Consider the following 24,141-nt stretch of genomic DNA (forward strand, 5'->3'; position numbering starts at 1 on the left):
AGGCCAGAAATACTGGACACAAACATCAACCCCCAGCCTGTCCACTCCTGCACATGTGTATTAGTAAAAGTGACCTCAAAGTAAGTTAAGGCCTGGCTGACCTGCCAATTTATAATGAACTAAATTCACTCAACATGTTGTCTAGCGCTACCCATATCCACGGAATGTTGGATATGCTTTCTTCAAGAAAGTTTTACAAAATCTGCACAGGTAGTTCGCCTCTGGTACATCATCACAAATACTTGGTGGAAAGCCAGAAGCTGGTTCATTGTCATTGCGTAATGAAGACGGATGCTGCCTACAAATCCATTGGGCTCTTGGTGTCCTTTGTGCATAAATCTGGGCGGCACGGTGGCCTGGCCGAGGACCTGGGTTCGATTTTGGCCCCGGGTCACATTCTCCCCTTGTCAGTGTGGGTCTCACCCCCACAACCCAAAATATGTACAGGTTTGTTGGATTGGCCACGCTAAATTGCCCCTTGATTGGAAAACAATTGGGCACTTCAAATGTATATAAAAGTAAAGTGTGTAAATCCAGAGTTTCCAATCAAAAACGTACCAAATTTTCTTTTACTGTGGATATCCAACGCAAGGAGTCACAGAATCATAGAATCATAGAACTTACAGTGCAGAAGGAGGCCATTTGGCCCATCGAGTCTGCACAGGCCCTTACAAAGAGCACCCTACTCAAGCCCACGTATCTACCCTATCCCCGTAACCCAGTAACCCCCATTAACCTTTTTTGGACACTAAGGGCAATTTAGCATGGCCAATGGACCTAACCCGCACATCTTTGGACTCACAGAGCAGGATAACAGTCAAGTCTTTATGTTCTTTGAAGGAGGAAATACAAGTTTACACCCAGCAGCAGACATACGTTCCACTCTGGATTTAAAACAAAAATGTTCAAGATGAAAATTTGGAAATTCTTAACAATCTGCAGTGTGCTCACACCTCTGGTAACCAGTGACAGCTACTGTAAATGGTGTTTGATTCTGATTCTGTCACAAAGTAGACTTATTTCTATTTCAGTTTAATCAGGATGAATAATTAATGTACATTGAACCCTTCCATCAACACTGGGGTCAGGGGAATAACTAAGAGCACATTTGCATCCTAGATCTTATCATGACACTGCCGGAGTTGGTTTTGTTGTTTCATGGAAATAATCTTCCAGTCTCCGGATCATTGGAGACCGGACGCATGTCTGAGATAGATTTCAGGACCCTGTGGGAGTCATCTGACCTGGGTGGAAATTTCCCAGGAAGTTCCAATGGGCAATACGCCTACTTCCCAGGACCCTATGAGTCTGTCTCAGATTTGGAGTTAGAACTGAAGACATGGGAGAGATCCACAACATTTGCCTCCGTAGTTACCAAGGAAATGTTAGACATCTGACTACCCATATCACCCACTTATTCCCCCTTCCCTACCCCCCTCACCTATTTCCCTCCTGTTGCTCGTTCTGGGTGAGTGTGCTTAACACTCAATTTGGCTCTGTTTCTTTACTTAGCTCTGGAGTCGCCAGGTGTCGTTAAGACACCGCCACAAGGTCAAGGTGAAGTTCAAAGCAATAAAACCATACACCAATTAGTAAGTCCAAACAACTGAGTTTATTATAATACAATTATAATAACTACCCATGCACACGCTAAAAGGATTAAACTTATTCCTACCGCTAAATAAACTAATACTTATCTCGAAGGAACTGCTGGGTCAGGGAACAAGGCCTCTTGCTCTGCTCTGGTCTGCAGACTTCAGGTTGGTATAAGTTAAAAGGTGTCAGGAGTGTCTATCTCTGGTAGCGATCGTTGTGAGGCACTTACTTGTTGGCGGCTGCTGTCCAAACCCTCTCCTCTCTCTCGTTCAAGATCTTCTTGGCAAAAGCTGGTCAAGGTGCTGGTCCACGGAGGAGTGCTGGTCAAAGAGAGAGAAGGGCTGGATTCAGAAGACTGAACCATGTGTGGGACCTGTCTTTTATAGGTCCCAGGGGATCCGCGCCCCTTTGGGCGGACTCCCTTACCTGCTTGGAATCGATTGTGTCTCTTCCCAATCGATATGTTTGAACCCCCCAATCATGGGGCAGTTCCTCGGTCACTGGGGCAGTTCTTGGGACTTATTGTTTTGGGCTTCTCTGGCGCCGAAAGGTCTGGCATTCAATGTATCGATCTGTGTTTAACTTGTTTCCATTGTATCTGGGGATCGCCCGGTATCGCCTCATCAGTATGTTAACTGGTTTCTTTCACAGTGCTGTCTGGTTTCTGCAGCAGTCAAAACTGGTTTCTGCAGCAATCAAAATATACAAGCGCTTTGCAAGCTGCTTGCTTTACAACATGTCCATTTTCCCTGCATTCCTTGCAATCTTCCATTTTGTGTTGGGCAGTGGCCACCCCAGGTGGCTACACTCCCCATCAATCTTCCTCCCTACTAACCTCCCCCCATCTACCCACCTCCCTCCCTACCCACTTACCAACCTCATCCATTTATCCATCTCCCGCCTTACGCACCGAGCCACCTCATGCCATAACCCTACTTCACTCGCTCATTCATCCACTCAAACTAACATGCAAACTACCTGCAAAGATGGAACACACTCCCACTCTCCCTCGCAGAAAGAGTCCAGACGATCAAAATGAACGTATTGCCCAGGTTCCTCTTCCTGTTCAGATCCATTCCGATCTACATCCCCAAGGCCTTCTTCATAGCCCTGGACAAACTTATCATGGCGTTCGTATGGGGGGGTAAAAATGCTAGGATCCCAAAGAAGGTCCTACAGTAAACAAAATCCAGGGGGGGGCTAGCCCTCCCGAATCTACAATTCTACCACTGGGCGGCAACAGCCGAGCGAGTAAGGGGATGGATCCAGGAGCCAGAAGCCGAGTGGGTGCGTGCGGAGGAGGCCTCCTGCATGGGGACCTCCCTCCGGGCCCTCGTCACGGCAGCACTCCCATCCCCACCCAAAAAACACTCCAGCAGCCCAGTGGTGACAGCCACCCTCCAATCCTGGAACCAACTGCGGCAGCAATTTGGCCTGTACAAAATGTCGGACAAGGCTCCCATCTGCAACAACCATAGGTTCAAACCAGCACTGACTGACGCCACCTTCAAAAGGTGGAGACAGGACGGGGGGACACTGACAGTCAGGGACCTATACACGGACGACAGGATCGCAACACTGGACGAACTGACAGAGAAATTTCAGCTAGCTGGGGGGAACGAGCTACAGTACCTGCAGCTCAAAAACTTCCTACGAAAGGAGACAAGGACGTACCCACAACCGCTACGACAGACACTACTGGAAGACCTACTGGACGCAAGTATCCTAGAGAAAGGGAACTGTAGTGACATGTATGGCCGACTGGTAGATAGGGACGACACCGTACTGGACGCAACAAGAAGGAAATGGGAGGACGACCTGGGGATGGAGATAGGGTGGGGACTCTGGAGCGAAGCACTGCATAGAGTCAACTCCACTTCCACGTGCGCAAGGCTCAGCCTGACGCAACTAAAAGTGGTACATAGAGCCCACTTAACGAGAAACCGTATGAGTAGGTTCTTCCCGGAGGTGGAGGACAGATGTGAGCGGTGCCAAAGAGGCCCGGCCAACCACGCCCACATGTTCTGGTCTTGCCCCAGACTTGTGGAGTACTGGACAGCCTTCTTCGAGGCTATGTCCAAAGTGGTGGGGGTGAGGGTGGAGCCATGCCCGATAGTGGCGGTCTTCGGGGTTTCAGACCAGCCAGATCTATTCCTGGGGAGGAGGGCGGACGCCCTTGCCTTTGCCTCCCTGATCGCCCGCCGTAGAATCCTGTTTGGCTGGCGGTCAACAGCACCGCCCAGAGCTGCAGACTGGCTGTCCGACCTCTCGGATTCTCTCCAAATGGAGAAAATCAAATTCGCCATCCGAGGGTCGGACGACGGCTTCCACAGAACGTGGGAGCCATTCATGCAATTGTTCCGGGACCTGTTTGTGGCCAACGTACAAGAGGAAGAATAGTCGGGGGAAGGTAGCCGGCGGGGAGGGGGGGGGGGGGGGGGGGGGGGGCTACGGGCTCGTTACGGGGGTTTGATGGCTAGCTAAGGCCCAAAACCAAACTAAATAAATGCCAATAAACATGTTGGGGAATGTAAAATATGTATGCCGGCAAAGAGGGGGAGGCCACAGTTATTACTACGAAGATGCTCACCTGTAAATATATATGTTAATTTTTGCGTGTTTCTTTTTCTCTCTCTAACAATTTGTAATTTGTTCAATATAAAACATGAAAACTGAATAAAAAACATTTATAAAAAAAAAACTAACATGCAAACTGGGCCTTTCATCTTACTGTAATGCAGTTAGTGCCATAAGCAAGGGATGTGTCTCCTGCGCTCATCGTCTTCACAGGTCACTATAACCAGGTAAAAGAGTCGTTTGCTGACTGATCCATATTCAGACGCAATGGTTCTGACTAGAGACCATTTCTTGCACCCTTGCGTATCAAGAGGTAAACCGGAAAAGGTTTTACATGTAGCTGTTGGTATTGTCAGTGTCATGTGGCAGTGAGCTGTGGTAATAGTAATGTTATCACCTCCACTTTTGAAATTCCAGATGGAAGGCTGTCCAACACCAGCAAGGACTCCAATGCAGTAAAATCCAGACTGTCTGCTTCAAAACCTATGGTTACTTTAGTTCGACTTCATTTGACATTTTAACATCCTACCTACCTGACCCAAACCCATCCTTTGTTGGGGGGGTTCTAGTTCTGTATCATTGACTCCAGCAGCACCAGGGAGATGCAATTTGCAATTATGGAAATAGTCCCTAGCAAGACTTTAACTTTATTAGTAATAGGTAAAGCTTAAATGTTACCTGGTCTGTTTTTGTGTGTGTGGGAGTGTGTGTGTGTGTGTGTGTGTGTGGGGGGTGGGTTCGGGGGGACCGTCTCCATATGAGACAGTAATGGTTTTTACAAAACATTTGGGTTGGAGCTTTGCAAAGGCCATGTATGAACCCAGTTTTCAACAGGTGCCTTTTAGTTCTGTTACATTTAAATTTGGAAATTAGTGAAAAATGTATTGTCACACGTTGGCTTACATTAACACTGCAATGAAGTTACTGTGAAAATTTCCTGGTTGCCACGTTCCATCCAGCGCCTGTGCGGGTACACAGAGGGAGACTTCAGAATGTCCAATTCACCTGACATGGACTGATGGGAGGAAAGCAGAGCACCTGGAGGAAACCCATGCAGACACGGGGAGAACGTACAGACTCTGCACAGACAGTGATCCAAGCAGGAAGCGAATCCAGGGCCGTGGTGCTGTGAAGCAACAGTGCTAACCAATGTGCTACCGTGCCGCTCATATAGTGAATGCAAACATTGGACTGAGATTGAATCTGAAACTCCAAGTCCTCCGTTCCCCAGACTAACAGACCTCAATAGTATTTGATGCATGCCAAGCATTTTGAGTAATTTTAGATTTTGTGTTAGCGAGGTAAAGGACATTACGATACACAGCCTCCAATAACAGGAAAAATCAATGACTATTCCTAAAAAATAGACTTCCATTGTGTTCTGTCGGAGGAACGGTGAGTCGATACTGCTGCGATATTAGCAGAGAGGATGATTGAGGATTCACGCTTACTGTAGAAGCACTCTTAGGATGGCACAATGGTTAGCACTGCTGCCTCACAACACCAGGGATTTGGATTCAATTCTGGCTTTGGGTGACTTTGTGGAGTTTGCACATTCTCCCCATGTCTACGTGGGTTTCCTGCCACAGTCCAAAGATGTGCAGGTTAGGTGGACTGGCCAGGCTAAATTGCCCCTTAGTGTCCAGGGATGTGTAGATTAGACAGTGGGTTACGGAGATATGGTGAGTGGACATGGTAGAGTACTCTTTTGAAGGGCTGGTGCAGACTCAATGGGCCAAATGACCTCCCTCTGCACTGTAGGGGTTCTATGATTAACCTGGTGGACATCACTCAAAGACAGCTACACCCCTGGCACTATATGTAGTGTATGTGCCTGCTCATCAATTTAGAGGTCATCAACATCAGAAAGAAGAGAGTTGTGAATATTTAAGAGACGTTGTCATTCAGAACATCCACAGATGGCAGAGTTCACTCGCAGAAAATCATTTTTTGGCTTGTGGAAGTCATGCATATTATTATTAGCAAGCCAACAGCAAAGCCTCATTAATTACATGGTTTTAATTTCACTTCCCCCACCTTTGCATTATTGAAATGGTCACCTTGATCTAACTCTATGCTTGTGCAACTTGTCTATTGCTTCATAAAAGAAACCAGATTGGTTTGAAAATATGTTGAAATACCCGATTCACATCACTTGCCTGTGATATCATAGTGAGGCATCAGTAATCCTCTTCCACAAACAAATTCTACTTTGCCAAACCTTTTTCTAATTGAGCCTTTGGGCCAGTTTTAAACAGTTCCAAACAGCCGGGGGAAATTAAGTCATGGTACATGAAGGACCAGGATCTAACTGCTTTCCTTATCCTGCATCCAGGTGAAAGTGTTGGAGCTAGAAAATAAACTGCAGCAGGAAAGAATGAAACTGGGAGATATAAGGAAGAAACACTATGACCTGGGTGGAATATGTGATGACATGTTGGAGGATGTGAAGCCATCATCCAAACCAGAGATTTCAAAGAAGCCACCCCTTTCCCAAAAACCAAACATCCCACCAAAAAAAGATGGTCAGGTAAGTTTGACCTCTCTCATTTAATGATAATGTATTTCTCTCTGCAACAATTCCAGAAAATTAGTGAACGTTTGTATCTAAGGTTCTCATTCTGAGGATTCTTAAGCTGTTAAGCCTCGAGTTGCTTCAGGATGTTGCGGAGGGCGGTGATATTGGCAGGAAAGATTTGTATAGCACTTTTCATGACCTTTTGACATCCCAAAGTGCTTTTCAGCTAATTAAATATTTCTTTTGAATGTTGTCACTGTTGTAAAGTAGGAAATACTGCAGCCAATGTACTCAAAGCAAGCATTTGTTGCCCCATGAAGGTCAAATATGTTGATTGTTTCATGTTATTTTGCAGCTAAATGCATCTAACCTGGCTTACGTTTCTCACTTACGGAGTTCTCAATAATGAAATTTGCAGAGAGTGACTGTGGCGGCGTTGTTTTTGGAGCAGGGAAGAAGAATCTCCTCTATGCTACTCACACACATCAAACTCATCAGATGGCAGTGTGACATTCCACAGCATTAACTTGCTCATTTGATCAAATTACTTGTTTTAGCTAATTGCTCAATCAGATTAAAATTATTTATTTGGAAAGTAAAGGATAGGTGTTAACATCACAGAATAATCACATTATTACCAACACCTATATTAATTTTCAAATTGGTCGTGTGGGATAGAATCGGAAGAGATACAATAAGCCGACTGGTCTCCAACTAACCCTGCATTGCAACCTCTGTAAACCGAAATCCGTCATGTCGGACTGTTATTGATCACACTGAAATGTCTTTTTACTATAAAAGGTTATTAAAGTGTTCTGTGCACTTTTGCATTTGCTGCTGGGTCAGGATGTTTGAAGATTTGCTGGAAAGTACCAGTACTATCTATGAAATACGAGTAAAATAGTTTGTACATACTTTCCCCAGAAATGATACATTTTTAGATTAAAACCACAGAGCAAAAAGTCTTTTTTTGTATGTATGTGGACATTTTAATGGATGTGGCATATTTATTAGCAATAGTCAAGACACAGAATTTGCCATATGTCTTCTGGTATGTTGCTGAATTTTATGTGAAAATATGAATTTTAAATGTAATATTTGAAATAAATAGTTATTAACATTTAGTTGTACTTTTTTATTGTACATCTGACATAACTAACAGGTTAGAAAATCCTAAGGATCTAATTGGACAATCAGGAAGATCACTGTTGCCTCATACAGTTAATATAATTTATATTAATTCTGCTTCACATTAAAATGTTGAACTCAACATAAATAAGTATCTAATCATCTTAATATGGGTCGAAGTATATAAGGTCAGTTTTCATGACTATGTTACTGAAACCACCTTTAACTCCAATATTGTTGCTGCATTGTTTATGCTGCGCTATATACGCTGCACTACATAGGACTACCTGTTGGACAAAGAAGTCTTGAATGAACTAGCTACAGTTCAACATTGACAAAACCATATTATCTTTTTTGGTCCATGCCAGTATTTATTTGTCATTGGCTCAAGTTCCACAAACCCGTGACTGCCCATCCCTCTGGCATACAACCTGCATATCCTGCTCAACTCACAACTACCCCATATTGAGTCAGTTGCTGTGAACATGCATTGTAATCCACAGGACCACTCATCTCCTGTTGAATGGCGTAACATTCTAAGTAGTAACAATTACCCATTGTTGCTCGTTCTGGGTGAGTGTGCTTTACACTCAATTGGCTCTGTTTTATTCCTTAGCTCTAGAGTCGCCAGGTATCCTTATGATACCGCCACAAGATTAAAGTTCAAGTTCAGATCAATGACTCAATACACCAGTTAGTAAGTTCAAACAAGACACGTTTATTATTTGCTACTCATGCATATAAATGATGTGGAGATGCCGGCGTTGGACTGGGGTGAGCACAGTAAGAAGTCTTACAACACCAGGTTAAAGTCCAACAGGTTTGATTCAAACACGAGCTTTCGGAGCGCAGCTCCTTCCTCAGGTGAATGGCGAGGTATGTTCCAGAAACATTTATATAGACAAAGTCAGAGATGCTGGACAATGCTTGGAATGCGAGCATTTGCAGGTAATCAAATCATTACAGATCCAGGGAGAGGGATAATCACAGGTTAAAGAGGTGTGAATTGTCTCAAACCAGAACAGTTGGTGGGATTTTGCAAGTCCAGGCCAGATGGTGGGGGGTGGGGGGCGCTCCGAAAGCTCGTGTTTGAAACAAACCTGTTGGACTTTAACCTGGTGTTGTGAGACTTCTTACCATGCATATAAACTAAGACTAAACTGTTCCTATCACTACTTAGGCCAATACTTATCTGAAATAAGAGAACTGCCGGATCAGGGAACAATAGCCTCTTGCTTTGTCCTGGATCCGCAGGCTTCCAGTTGGTGTGGACTAAAGGGGTCAGGAGTGTCTATTCTCATAGCGGGCATTGTATGACACTTACTTGTCGGTGTAGCAATTGGCCAGGCCTCTCCGTCTCATGTTCACGGTCCTGGAGAGCTGCTGCAAAGGTGTTCTGCTGGGAGGGCCGGCTAAGAGCGAGGAGCGCTGGCTAAGAGAGCCTGGCTAAGAGAGAGAGCTGGGGTCGGGGGTCTCGGTCTTATACGAGAGAGCTGGGGTCGGGGTCTCTGTCTTATACTGTTTTGGGTTTCGCGCCCATCTGGACAGACCCTCTATAAACTTGCAATCGATTGGGTCTCTTCCCAATCGATTGATTTGAATTTCCCCAATAACGGGGCTGTTCCTCGATCATTGGGCGGTACTTTCCACCTTGTTTGTGTCCTTTTGTTTCAGACTCCACTGGCATCGGGATGTCTGACCTGCTATAGAATGTTTCAATCTCTTCTAATTGTGTCCATTGTGCCTGGGAATCACCAGGAATCGCTCGATTAATATGCGCAGCTTGTTAGTTTCTATGCTGTCTGGTTTCTTCACAGACAGAATCCACAGAGGTTCTGCAACCTGCTTGCCTCTCTGTCATTGTCCAATTTTCCCTGCATGCAACTCAATGTTCCATTTTGAAAAAAAATGAAAATCGCTTATTGTCACGAGTAGGCCTCAAATGAAGTTACTGTGAAAAGCCCCTAGTCGCCACATTCCGGCGCCTGTTCGGGGAGGCTGTTACGGGAATCGAACCGTGCTGCTGGCTTGCTTTGGTCTGCTTTCAAAGCCACCGATTAGCCCTGTGAGCTAAACAGCCCCTTATGTCGGGAAGTGGCCAGCTTCGGTGGCTACACCATTTAAGTTAGAGACCATATTTAGGGTCTGATCACTTTGTTGGATGAAAAAAATCACCATGAGTATCAAAACAAATGATAAGTCTTATTTATAAGAATTAAATTTGTACAAAAGCAAAATAAATCTGAAAAGCAATAGAGTACTTAACCTTCAATGATACTTTGAATCAAAACAACAAATGAGTCCCTAAACTGAGCATGCAAAGCAGTCCTCACTCAAATACAAACAATGTAAAGTTTTGCAATACATTGATTGTAATTTAACATGTGACTACAGACATAGTTGCCATATTTCTCCCAAGATCCCACAATCTGGTCAATACCCAAGGTTCCATTATTTTATGTCTGGAAATTTGTTCACTTGTGAACTTTTCTCTTCCTCTGCTCTTAATCATAACGTATACATTTACCATCTACAAATTTGATTTAACAATCAGAAACCGAAACCCTTCCCAAAGTAATGAATTCAGAACAGCATAGCTTGCTTTCTCTGTCATTCATACCCTTGCCCAGTGTTGTTGGCTTCCCACTACACAAGAGTACAAGAAAGACAGTTTCAGAACCAGGTCAGTTTGGTTTCCTTACCAGAGTGATTATTGGTTGTAGTTCTCAGGCTCCACCCTCATTCCCACTAAGCATTGCTCGACACTCTAGGATGTGGAGGCTGAGACTATCCCAGGAGAAGGCTAAAACGGTAATCATTTGTGCAAATGAACTGGCTCAGTATTCTGGCAGATAGCCGAGGTGGGTTGCAGCAACTATAATACCACATGTAGGAAAAGGTGTGAGAACGGTGTGGTTAAGCAATATCATTCTTCAGAAAGCAGTTATCTGAAAATTTAGTAACTCCAACTTTCGGTCTCTACTCTTTTACACGTGAATTTCCATTGGGAATTCTCTGAAGTCAGTGAAAGAGAAGGCAGTGAAACACTGGTTGGGCTAAAGAATTGTTGGTGAAGATATTAGAAAAGGTGACTATGGGCAGCACGGTGGCACAGTGGGTTAGCCCTGTTGCCTCACGGCGCCGAGGTCCCAGGTTAGATCGGCTCTGGGTCACTGTCCATGTGGAGCTTGCACATTCTCCCCCTGTTTGCATGGGTTTCGCCCCCACAACCCAAAGATGTGCAGGCTTGGTGGATTGGCCACGCTAAATTGCCCCTTAATTGGAAAAAAATGAATTGGGTGCTCTAAATTTATTTAAAAAAAGAAAAGCTGACTATGCTCGAAAGTGATACATCACCAGGACTGGATGAGTAACCTCTGCAATTTCTACCCTTACTTGCCTCCATATTCTCAAGAGGCTTGTGGGTATTTCTATTGCTTGCAGCTAGTCATGCCAGGAGATCTGCCGTCATGGTACGTCACACTACTGTCTTGCACCATCCTCACACGATCCTCTAGCTCATCTGTAACCATTCTGTGACATTCATCATCCAACTACATTCTAGCTCGATTCTGCTTTCTTCTGCCTCCACTTTGCCCTCTGTAGTTTTTCAGCTCTCCTCAAATGGCCAGCATACTGGCATTTTCTTTTCTGAATGCCACTTTTGAGAATGTTCTGCACTCTTGCAATTTCAAGCTCCTCTTCCAGTCTGTAGATGGAATGTTAAGCATATGTCTTAGCATCCATTTCTGCAGCCTGTATTTTCCTCCACATACCTTTACTTATTATCTAGGTTTCTGAGGTATACAGGAAATTGGATAGAATGTAGCATCTTCTAAGTTTTTCTTGTTACAAGCCTCGAGTTTTCTTGTTATTAACATCATTTGCACAGTTACTTAGGGCTATCTTACCTTTCTAACTTTGGTATTGCATCCACCACCTTGTTACGATTTGTCCTAAATAGACACATTTATGTGCCTGTTCCGGTGTGACACCTTCCACTTCAAATTTCACTCTTGCTTGTGTCTTTTTGGGGTTCACACCCAATCCATATTCTAAACTTGTATTATCTATACTATTTTATATGGCCTCTTCTAATCCTGCCAGCAGCACTGTGTTGTCAGCACATCAAAAGTTTATGCTGTTGTCTTCAATTGTTTTACCCATGAAAGTACGTCTAATTCGCTGATGAGGGCAGCATGGTAGCATTGTGGATAGCACAATCGCGTCACAGCTCCAGGGTCCCAGGTTCGATTCCCCGCTGGGTCACTGTCTGTGCGGAGTCTGCACATCCTCCCCGTGTGTGCGTGGGTTTCCTCCGGGTACTCCAGTTTCCTCCCACAGTCCAAAGATTTGCAGGTTAGGTGGATTGGCCATGCTAAATTGTCCTTAGTGTCCAAAATTGCCCTTAGTGTTGGGTAGGGTTACTGGGTTGTGGGGATAGGGTGGAGGTGTTGACCTTGAGTAGGATGCTCTTTCCAAGAGCCGGTGCAGACTCGATGGGCCGAATGGCCTCCTTCTGCACTGTAAATTATATGTAATATGTTTGTTCTGTGCAGAGACTGAATAACATCCGATTATCCCTCTTCTAGTGCTATGCTTGATATTTGGTCCCAATATAGGCTCTGGATAAATGTCACATTTTAGCAACACATCTATTAAATTTAGGTGATAAACATAGACTATATAGTCTATGAAGCATGTGTCAATGTTCTTGTTCAATTCATTGAAGATTGTTCTTCGGTTACATATTCCCTCCGATGCCTACTCCAGGTCTAAAGCCAGACTGCATTTCCCCGACTTTTGCTTCAAATGTATTGCTTCTTTCCACTAGGATTGAAGATCACTTTAATGAAATGACTCATTATGCTTACAGTTCAAAAATGATGCCACTCCATAGCTTTAGCTTTCTTGGGTAATTTATGAATAATAAATGACAAGTTTGGAATGCATCCATTTGTATATATTGGATCACAAATTTCTGTTACCACTTCTAACTTAATTTCTCAAAAGGTCTTTTTGCTGTTCTGTTGTTCTTTCATCTATCCCTGCAGCTTTTCCTGAACTCCATTTCAAAGCATTCTTTATCTTTAAAAAAAATGTTTGGTCCTTCATTTGCCTCCATCGAGGACTTCCTCAATTTGAATCTCCATACAGTTTGCTTATGCATTCTGTCCATCTCTTTGCTCCTTCATCCCTTTCAAACAATATTTGAGTATCTCTGTCTTTTATGCAACCACTAACTGTTGTTATCCCTTTCTTCCTGTCAAAGAATTCTCATTCTGGCGCATAACCCTGATTCGAACTCCATTACTTCATCACACATCTCATACCATTTCTCTTCAGCCTGCCTATGTTCAGTCCTCCTCATCTTTTGAATTTCATCATAGTCAGATGTTTATTTTCTTTCCCTTTTCTGTCAACATTGCTAGTATCTCATCTTTCTGCCACTCTTTCTTTTCCTTTTTGATATGCCCTCACATTTTTCTATTTGCTTTCTGTTTCTTGTTCCGAGATCTTGTTTCCTCAATCTGGAGATATGCAATATGTTTTTTATAAACTTTGACAACACCGCTGATGTTCTCATCCTTTCATAGAGGAACATCTAATCCACAGGCGCAGCAGAGGTCTATCCACACTCAACACAGCAGGACCAGAAGAAACTGCTCAGCTCAAGGACTTTACATTTTTTAAATAAAGAAACAAACATGCAGTCCAAATGGTCACCCATCTTTTCCTTTTTTAGACTTCCTCTTCCCTTACTTCCTTAAAGCCTGTTAATTTCTCTTATCTAGCTTCCCCCTAAATGCAGCTTTTCTGTGTCGAACTAACCATCTTTTATTTAATTTATTAGCTGCCATCTTTAATATATGTAATACAAAGTTTTTTAAAAAATATGCATAAGCATGGTATGGAGATCCAAATTGAGTAAGTCCTCTAGGAGACAATGTTGTTTATCTGCACCAGGATATGTATATTATTTATACTATTTTTGAAACATTGGTTCACCATCACAAACCATCTGATTTCTATACCCCAGCTGGACTTCTCACTATCACAATCCAACTGGTTCTCAAAGTGTAGGTTTTTTTAGTTGCTTAGGTGCTTGCCACCATCAAATAATTTTTTGGTAAATTGTTTTGGCAGAAATGTATGTCTCTTTCATTTTTAAATTCAAGGCCATTTTGACTGATGTGTTCATGATGTTCCTTCACCGATTTTTGTGCCAACTCTCTCATAATTACCATATCAGTTCATTTGACTCAATCATAACACATCAGTGTTCCACCATATCCTACTCACTGATCTTGTGTCAGGGCAAAGTCTTTCCTTCACTTTTGATCATGATCACATTTCCTGAGATTGGCCTGTAATCATGAACTGATCTTGTGTATCTTTCACTTCCTACAATTCGTGCTTCACTCCGATGTTTCACTCAAACCAAGAAGAAACACAATTATAGATACAATTTACAGTGCAGGAGGCCATTCGGCCAATCGAGTCTCCACTGGCACTTGGAAAGAGCACTCTACTTAAGCCCACGCCTCCAACCTATCCCCGTAACCCAGTAACCCCACCTAACTTCTTTTGGACACGAAGGGCAATTTAGCATGGCCAATCCACCTAACCTGTAGATCTTTGGACTGTGGGAGGAAACCGGAGCAACCGGAAGAAACCCATGCAGACACAGGGAGAACGTGCAGATTCCCAGACAGTGACCCAAGCCGTGAATCGAACCTGGGACTCTGGAGCTATGAAGCAACAGTGCTAACTACTGTGCCACCCCCATAGTAAGGGAATTTTGCAGAAAACATTCTGAATACTTGTGTGAAGAGTGATATGAGCCACATACCAGCTAAAGATCACACAAGAAAAATCAATTGTTTCAATGCAAATGCCCTAGAGAAGCTAGAAAGCACGGTGGCACACAGTGATTAGTCCTGCTGCGTCACAGCGCCAGGGACCCAGGTTCAATTCTGGCCTTGGTGACTGTCTGTATGGAGTTTGCATGTTCTCCCCGTGTCTGCGTGGGTTTCCTCGGAGTGTTCCGGTTTCCTCCCACAGACCAAAGTTGTGCAGGTTAGGTGGATTGGCCATCATAAATTGCTCTTAGTGACCAAAGGTTAGGTGGGGTTACCGGGATAGGGAGTGGGCTTCGGGTAGGGTGCTCTTTCAAAGGTTGGGTGCAGACTCGAAGGGCTGAACGGCCTCTTCTGCACTGTAGGGATTCGATGACTCAAATCTGTAGGAATAGGTGGTATTTAGCCCAGAGGGTGGAGAAAAACCAGTCACTCCCAATTATTATGAGAGAGTCACAGGACACTGGTCAAATGCCAAGTTAGAAACAGGCTATAGTTAGAAAAAAGAATAGTCAATCAAAAATACAGCCATAAAATGAGAAGCATTCGACCACAGGAAAGAATTACCACTTACATGCTCAAACATGACATAAATACCACATTCAGATCCTGGACAATGATCAGCAGTTTAGAGACCCGAGAAATTTATAAACCCGTTTGTTTGCTATCTCAGATCCTTTCTGTACCATGTTCACTATCTGTCCAGTGTGCTTATGTCCCACTTATTTGAAGAGCTTCTCCCCCCCCCCCCCCCCCCCTGGAATGGGCAATGGTCATCCTCCTGTATTCCACACAACTGTCAGCCTTCGTGAAAACCAAGAAACCTTGTTCTGTGCTGATAATTTAATACCAAGAGAAATTTTACCCTACCTTCTTCCCTCGTGTCCAGAATGTAGCAGGAAGATCAACAAGTCCAGCGTGATTTTGTCCTCGCGTGCACTGAATATCGATCAGAAGTAGGAACCCTGGTCACTTTTCCCAACCTAGCCCTAAGCTCCTGAAGCCAATTGTTGCCTTCTAACAGCTACCGAAGCCAAGATCAGGTAACACAGCAAAGATCAAGGGTCAAAATTTTGTTTCAAGAAAAATCGCACTCCTTGCATCAGCAGAGGGTCATGAAATTGAGGTGGGAGTGTGAAGCACACTTTATCTCTCACCCCAAGTGGAAATTATGAAATGACTGAAATCCACAGATTTTTTTGCACGCTTAACCCCATACTAAACAAGATATAATTTTTCCAACAAGGTGATTGGAATTTCGTCATCTTCAGTACTATTGTAATCTGCTGAATGGCTCCACAATATGCATTAATTCATTGACCCACCAGGGAAACTATTTTTCTCATTTATGTAACACTTAACACTAATTGGCCCGGATCCTCCATGGAGCGGCAATCCGCTCAAACTCTTTCCATCTCTTCCACGCCCCCTCCCCCCGACTTTGACACAGCCCCGTATTTATTGCCAGGTCTTCAGAGCCCAGCTTTGCCAGAAATGTGCAGTGCAGCACAGCACCCCTGAGAGGGGATCAGGGGTGGGGGTTGAGTGGGATGGTGGGCAGCTAGAGGTTTCAATGTGAGTAATTGTAATGTCAGTTCTGGAGGTACCCGGGAGTTAAGGCTTTCTTTTGTCTCATGAATGAGTCAGGTGACTCTAGCTCAGGGTAGGTGTCATTTCCAAGCATCTCACGAAGCAGTGGAATTTCCCATCGGAAGTTGAAACTTTATGCACAATTACCACGTAGATCAGCATGTCAGAAACTTTGCAGGGTGCTGATGTACATTTCCAATCATACATCTGGTCTCTGATGATCCGCAGATCAGATGACCAAGATTTATAATATACAGGATAGGGTTATGTCATATTGGGTTACATAAATGTCATACTAGTCAGTCTTAACAGGGTAATTGGGCTAATTCTGCCCAGTGGGCATCTCCTGTGGCTGATGTCCCATGTTCAAATCCAGGTCAGTGCGGTTAGCAGCAAAATTAATAATTAGCCCAAGTGCCCCTTAGCAGAGTCAAACGTGCTCAAGACCTCAGGAAATGTTTGTAGTTTCCATCAGGGATCACTGGAAAGCAATTAGGAACAAGATCTCTTTTTTTCTGCTGTTCATGGAAATAGCTTAACGAATTGTAATGGCCACTTAAACCAGAGCTGATATCATAGGAACACAAGGATGACATGGAGGCCGTCAAGCCTGCCATTTAATATCATGGGTGTATTGGATGATTAGATACTTCAATGCCTTATACACCCACTATCCCCATAACCCTTCGTATTATTGTTAATCAGTAATCTATCAATCTCAGTTTAAATTTACATAATGACTGAGCTTCCATAGACTTCTAACTCCATATGGATTTGAACATGGAAATGGTCTGATCATAGGGGTCATACCTAGTTATTGGGAACGACAGAATTCTAACTTTGTCCTGAACCCTATCCTGGAAATACTACCTAATGACCTGATACACTTCCACCCGCCCGTCCTCCTCGGGTTCCGTTCATATCGGTCATCACCAAGTTAGGTAATCTTCAATACCGTTGCAGATTGTTTGGTTTTACCAGATTATTCATCAATATGTTTCCTCAAGTGATATGATTCACCAAGATGGGTTTGCACTCAAATATATGTAATTATTTACTTCAGTTACATCACCCACCTAGGCTGCTAATTTTAATAATTCAAACACAGGATATAAGCATCATTGGTAAGAGCAGCATTTGTTCTTCATCACTAATGATCCCTGAGAAGATAAGTCACCTTCTGGAATAGAGCTGCTTGCTAAATAATTTCAGAGGGCAGTTAAGAGTCTAGCACATTGCCGTAGGTCTGATGTCACATTTAGGCCTGATTTTCTTCCTTAAATTCAGATGGAATTTTAAATTACAACCTAGAACAGAGATGTTCAAAGTGCGGGTCAAGACCCACCCAAGCGATGGGTTGTGCCCTGCCCACCGTGGTCCCAACTGCGGGAGAAGCACCCAATTGCCGCTGCTGCCTTTTAAATGAAACAAAAAGAGGCCGAGTGCAGTGTTTCAGCCAGAGGCGGCAGCAGAGAGCAAGTCACACACCCTGCACTACACTTTTTTTATAAATTTAGATTACCCAATTATTTTTTCCAATTAAGGGGCAATTTAGCGTGGCCAATCCACCTACTCTGCACATTTTTGGGTTGTGGGGGCGAAACCCACGCAGACACGGGGAGAATGTGCAAACTCCACACAGACAGTGACCCAGAGCCGGGATCGAACCTGGGACCTCAGCGCCGTGAGGCGGTTGTGCTAACCACTTGGCCACCGTGCTGCTTTCCTCTGCACTACACTCGACGCCAAGTGCCCTCCACGTACATGCTTTCGGCACCAAATCACAGAGCAGAGTTGCTTCTATTTTCCAGCTACTGGCAAGTGGACTGTGAAGATGGTTTGTTTCCTCAAGGGAAGGCCAGAGACTCAAATAGGCAGTGTACCTACTGGACAGGATCTCACAACATAGGGCAGCACAGTGGCGCAGTGGTAGCACTGCAGTCTCACGGCGTCGAGGTCCCAGGTTCGATCCCGGCTCTGGGTCACTGTCCGTGTGGAGTTTGCACATTCTCCCTGTGTTTGCGTGGGTTTCACCCCCACAACCCAAAGATGTGCAGGATAGGTGGATTGAACATGCTAAATTGCCCCTTAATTAAAAAAAATGAATTGGGCACTCTAAATTTAAAAAAAAAGGATCTCACAACATAATCTGGTGGAGTGTGTTGCTCAGGGCAGCCCAGGGCAGACAGAGCAGTGCTCGTGTTAGCTCTATACAGACCTCCAGGAAACAGCCGACAAAGAAGAAACTTAACTCGGGGACAAAGATTATTTCTTGAGGTATGGTGGCAATTGTGCCAATGCAAATAAGGATGCAACGACCATGTGTTACATGCAAGGAAATACTGGCAAATGAGTAGCTTCAGATTTAGAAAACGAGGTGGATGAAAAATTTATTTTGACATTGAGACCCCACAGTCAGTTATTAATTTACAGCTCACTCCAAATAAAAAGACTACGTTGCTGTAGCTGACTTGTGATACCACACCAAAAGTCCAGGAAGCTGTCAGCATTCTGGAGTAGCATTTCCCAGGAGTATCCAGTGATGAGTAAAACAAGCATTTTGTTGCTATTGCCCATTATGACGACCTATCATTCTGCTATTCAATTTTGTGGGCGGCACAGTGCCACAGTGGTTAGCACTGTTGCTTCACAGCACCAGGGTCCCGGCTTGGGTCACTGTCAATGCGGTGACTGCACATTCTCCTCATACCTGCATGGGTGCTCCAGTTTCTTCCCACAAGTCCCAAAAGGCGTGATGTTAGGTAATTTGGACATTCTGAATTCTCCCTCCATGTAGTTGAACAGGCGTTGGAATGTGGCGAATAGGGGCTTTTCACAGTAACTTCACTGCAGTGTTAATGTAAGCCTGCTTGTGACAATAAAGATTATAAAAAAATACATGTGCAAGGTTGGATCTTCCGCCTTCATAAAAGGTAAAGGCGGCACAAAGGAACTGGCTAAAGTCTGCACCGGATATGCGCATTGCCCTCTTCCACTTTGAACCAGATCGAAGTGAGATTGTGAGGATCAAGCAGGCTCCCCTTGCACATTAAAGGTAAGCGAATGTGGCATGTGCCACAAATTCAGCCGGCGCGCGTGCCAAAGCCAGCTGGTTGCCAAAAGTGGGTTATGGGAAATAAAGTTTGAAAAACAGACGCAGAAGCTTCATGGGCACCAAAACACAGCTTTACTGCCCCACACTTATGTCCTCATAAGACTGAAACTGATATTCTTTCGTAATTCACTGCTCTACTGACCTACTTCCGTCCAACACCATACAACTTTTAATGCACTATCCTTCCCTGCACATCCACTCTTCCACTGTACACTGTGCTTTAGTGCATCTTTATATTCACCCATTTGTCCTGTCACTGCAAACTTCTCCAGCACTACATCTCAGCACATATCCTTGGTCTACTCTGTCCACCACAATCTATGACAAGGTCTTCACCGATGACTGATACTTGAATTTAGTTTATAAACATCTCCTCCCCCTCCCCCCCAAAAAAGTGTCCAATTATTTTTTCCAAATTAGGGGATATTTAGCATGGCCAATCTACCTACCCTGCACATCTTTTTTTGGGTTTGTGGGGGCGAGACCCACACAGACACAGGGAGAATGTGTAAATTCCACATGGACAATGACCCAGCGCTGGGATCGAACCTGGGTCCTCAGCGCTGTGAGGCAGTGCTAACCACCGCACCATGCTGCTTTTGTTTCTAAACATTTCTGCCTCATTATTCCACCTTCAAAATCAAAAACACAATTATCTTTTAATCAGTCACCTCCCCTATTGCCTGGAGAATGTCCACCAAAAGTTCCTCAGGTTATTTTGTTGTGTGAAAGGACTGCAGAAATACCAGTTACTGAAATCATAAACCACTAATTTATGGAGTCCGAGAGCAAGAGGAAATAAAAATATATGTAAATGCAGATATACACAACATGTAAGCCAATACAAAGTAACAATTCATCCACATTGAGTCAACAAGCTTCGCAATAGACTCGGTATCAGTTATCACAAATTACAGCAACAAGCAGTGTTTTAGTTGCATGCCGTTCTATGCACTCTTCATACCACCCCAATGTGAATCATCGCATTTATAAATAATCCTATTTGACTAATCTCTTGCATGCCAACCACAACGGATACAGAATTTCAACATCCCGTCCATAGCCACAATCAAGCAAAGATAAATGATTCAAGCCTTTCAGACCTTGTCCAAGTCAACAATACTTGGTTGTACTGAGGCAGCACATTCAGAGGGGTTTCAAAAATAATTTCCAGTGACTCTGTAGAAATTGTACATAGAGCAATTTAATTAAGTTGATATAACCTTTAGCACAAAAATGGGGGTAAACATATACAAATTATAATAAATTTGAATTATTGATATTGCACATCATATATCCCTATTGTGATTCTGCAGGGATTCTATAACTTGACAGTGAGATGTTAAGGTGTTAAATAATACAAAAGAGTGAATTGATTATTAGATCCTCAAATATGATTACTGGTTAAATAAAAATTAAAGATCTTAAAAGACCAGAGGATGGAATTTGAGCACTTAGCTGTGTCACATTTAACAATTCCTATTTTCGTACTTTGTACCATTATCAAACAATAAAGGCAAGGTTTTCAAAAATGATTGTAAAGAAATCAAAATTTTGGATGAAAAATCCAGAATCGAACATCCATTACCACTGAGAAAGCAAAGAACCAGCTGGCACGCTGTTAATTTCTACTTTAGACCTACTCACTTGCTAAGTTGATCTTTGAATTGAGCACTAAAACGGGAGATCAAACTCAAATCATGACTCACTACGTTTTACGGATAATGTAGAAGAATTGAAACTGGAGCCATAGGAACACAGGTATAGTACATTGGATTTTATTAATAGAATGATTAAGATATTCTGAGGTAACTTTCTGTAGCTCACCACTACAACAATCATTAGTAACAGCAGTTCTGAACAATAAACTTTATTGTCAAATATTTTACTTTTAAAAAAACATCTGAAATTGAATTGCTGAGTTTTTCCTATGATAGGCACAGTTTTCCATTATTGGTGAATGGAAATTTGTAGATGTAGCTAATCTTTGGAGCCAATTTAAGCAATTTGCCCAAGTTGTCCTACAAACCATACTCAGAAACAATTTACTCATTTGTTAGATTTAAAATATTGCAATGTCACTTGACTTGAGTTGCAAATTACAAATATGCCAGAGTTTTTTTGCACTCAACAGGCAACTTCAGAATCATAAAACAAAGATTGGACTGTCAGTCACTCGCAATAGCACATTTTTAGCACACAAGGAGTCATCTTAACACAAACTAATTTGCTCAATTTTAATATCAGCATTAGAAGATTAAAGTCATTTACCTCTATTTCAATGTACTGCACACTACCAATTTAAATAGTTATAATCTGATTACCTGAAACACTCCCCTTCCATACCCCCTCCAATCCCCAAAAAACGTCCATAAAAGTTAAGTGCTGCCCACATGAGCATCACAAGCTTATAAAATCCCATTGTCCCTTATAACGAATATTGCTAAGGCACATAACAAACATATGATCTAGGCTCAATATTCAACTATATGATACCTTGAGCCATGAGTTTACAAATAAATGAAGTATCCCATCTAACTTGAGCCCTGAATGGAACTGCTTAACGTGTGTCATTGATCAGATACATTGGATAAAATGTGCACAGCTTATTTATTTGAAGAAAAATTTGAATTATAATTTTCCTAACACATTGGAGTGAAACAGGGTTATCTAGCACTCTTCCTATAACTTTAATTTACTCTATACATTTTCACAATTATAATGCCGTTTTGTCACAAGGTAACAAAGTTAATGAAATAGAATCCAGCTCCAGCATTTCACAGTAGAAAAACTAAGGGTAGATGTTGTAGAATACAATGTTTTAAAAAGAGGTAGAAATTAGTCTTTGGTGGTAGTGCATCAATGGGCTGGTGTACGACCTTCCTGATATTCAGATCCACTGACTTCAAAAGCAGGATGTGCAATAGGCAGTTGAGGCAACACCTCCCTTTTCGCCCTCGCACCCAAGACAAGTTTCTACCACACTTTTTAATTAAAGCTAAAAGTCAAAAGTGGCAAAAATGAAAGATGCTTTTGTAGTCATAAGGTTTGTAATTGTAAGATTTGTAGAGTTTTAAAGTGGTTTATACAAGCAACAGCAAGACAACTCAACATTTCAGCTTTTTTGGCCAAACCGGTTTGACTGATCGCAGCTAATTTTGAGGAACTTTAGAATAACATTTTAAGTGAAAGATAACTTAAGATTCAATCAATCTGCTATCTGCTCCATTAATGTTGAAATAAATTAAATACAATGAAGCCCCCCCCCCTTCAAAAAGCATGGTAAAATTCAGCAGAAAGTTTAATAAAACTATACCCAATCATACAATCACATAGGCATAATCTTCATAGAACCTTCAACATTCAAACAAACATTACCCTATCCTTTCTGCCATGGTTATGGGGCCTGCAAGTATTATACATTCCATCTGTGCCAATCATTGCATAAAAGTAAAAAACTGTGGGCGGGATTCTCCGACGGCGTGGGGGTGCCCACTTGGGAAACCCATTGACCAACTGGCAGGATGGAGGATCCCACTGCCGACAGGGGCACGCCGCACCAAAAAAATAGGTGCGGTGGCACAGAGAATCCCGCCCTGCATTTTTTTCAGGAACAAATCAACTTGGTTTTAAACATGAATCAGCAAATAAATTTCCATCAACTATGTGCTACTGGACTATTCTGAAATTTTGATTAACATAGTGTATCTGCATTTTGCAGGTTTTTTTTGCATCAGTTGAATCTAATGAAATTCCACTTAAAAGTCTATTGAAAAAGTGCAATGGATTCAAAAGATTTATAAAATTGAAAGATTAGGGTAAAAGGCCCATTACAGCTTCAAAACATCTTATCCAAAAAAGTGTTCACACAAAATAGAAATTTGCGGCTGTACAGTTTTCTGAAATTCTTAAGAAAAGACACCAGGTAGGAGGAAAGGTCTAACTTGTGGTCTCCTAATAAATGCAGTAATTCCCCCTCGAAATATAGATCACGTATTCTTTAATCAGACACTGAACATTTCAGCAGAATTTAAAAGCAACAATGCAAAGAGTAGAATGGACCCCACTTCTTAAGATTATTGCAAAATAAAGCCTGGTTGAGGAGGACGCTGTCCAGCTTTCTGAGCAACTGGTGGAGGACAAGATGGCCTGTACTGTAGTGGATATCCTAACTGAGATGTGGAAATTGGAGCAACATTTCCCGACCTTGGTGGGATAGGAGGGAAAGAAGCAACTGGATAAGGAGGTACTGATTCTGTTCCCAGGGCTGCACTTGTAAATGGAGTGGGGGTGGCTCCTGTTTGAATGGGTGGGGGTGGTGGATTCCTCCGAGGCACAACAGTGGGAGTGTTGGATTCCATTAAACTGGAATTCTGATTTGTCTGTATTGGCTCAGGTTGCTTCTGTAGCTGTGGTAGTCGTGCTGGAGTTGGCCTTAGTCCTTTCAAGACAATCTCTTGCAGCTTCTCAATTTTCACCCGGCGCTGATGAGCAAGTTTTCTTTTATTCTGATACTGCTCAATGAAAACGTCCAAGGGTACTTCACCATCCAGAAACTCCTGAGCCATGATCTGAAAATTTGAGAGATTAAAGCCACCAAGAGTTGGTTCAATTACTACTTTTCTTTTTAAAACTGAGGAAAATAAAACATTTTATAATTACAAAATTATAGAACTAAACTTTAACTTTCAAAGATTTTCACGCTGGGTTTGAATTACATCAGACCTTCTAAATTAGCTTTGAAAATCTATACCACC

The 24,141-nt window shown here is 42.8% G+C and overlaps 2 protein-coding genes across 2 annotated transcripts in view; one reads left to right on the forward strand and one right to left on the reverse strand.

Moving 5' to 3' along the window:
- Positions 1 to 7,815, forward strand: part of LOC119962198 (huntingtin-interacting protein 1-related protein-like) — a 188,486-nt gene extending 180,671 nt beyond the window's left edge. The window contains exons 31-32 of the mRNA XM_038790161.1: positions 6,509 to 6,703; positions 7,047 to 7,815. Of these exons, the coding sequence (XP_038646089.1) occupies positions 6,509 to 6,703; positions 7,047 to 7,097 (246 nt within the window). The 3' untranslated portion in view covers positions 7,098 to 7,815. The remainder of the gene's footprint in view (positions 1 to 6,508; positions 6,704 to 7,046) is intronic.
- A 12,755-nt stretch (positions 7,816 to 20,570) lies between these two features.
- The window catches only part of vps37ba (VPS37B subunit of ESCRT-I a), a 43,670-nt gene continuing 40,099 nt past the window's right edge, over positions 20,571 to 24,141 (reverse strand). Inside the window, exon 4 of the mRNA XM_038790227.1 lies at positions 20,571 to 23,955. Within this exon, the coding sequence (XP_038646155.1) occupies positions 23,461 to 23,955 (495 nt within the window). The 3' untranslated portion in view covers positions 20,571 to 23,460. The remainder of the gene's footprint in view (positions 23,956 to 24,141) is intronic.

This window comes from Scyliorhinus canicula, chromosome 1 (genome assembly GCF_902713615.1).
Source record: "Scyliorhinus canicula chromosome 1, sScyCan1.1, whole genome shotgun sequence".
Classification (NCBI taxonomy): Eukaryota; Metazoa; Chordata; class Chondrichthyes; order Carcharhiniformes; family Scyliorhinidae; genus Scyliorhinus; species Scyliorhinus canicula.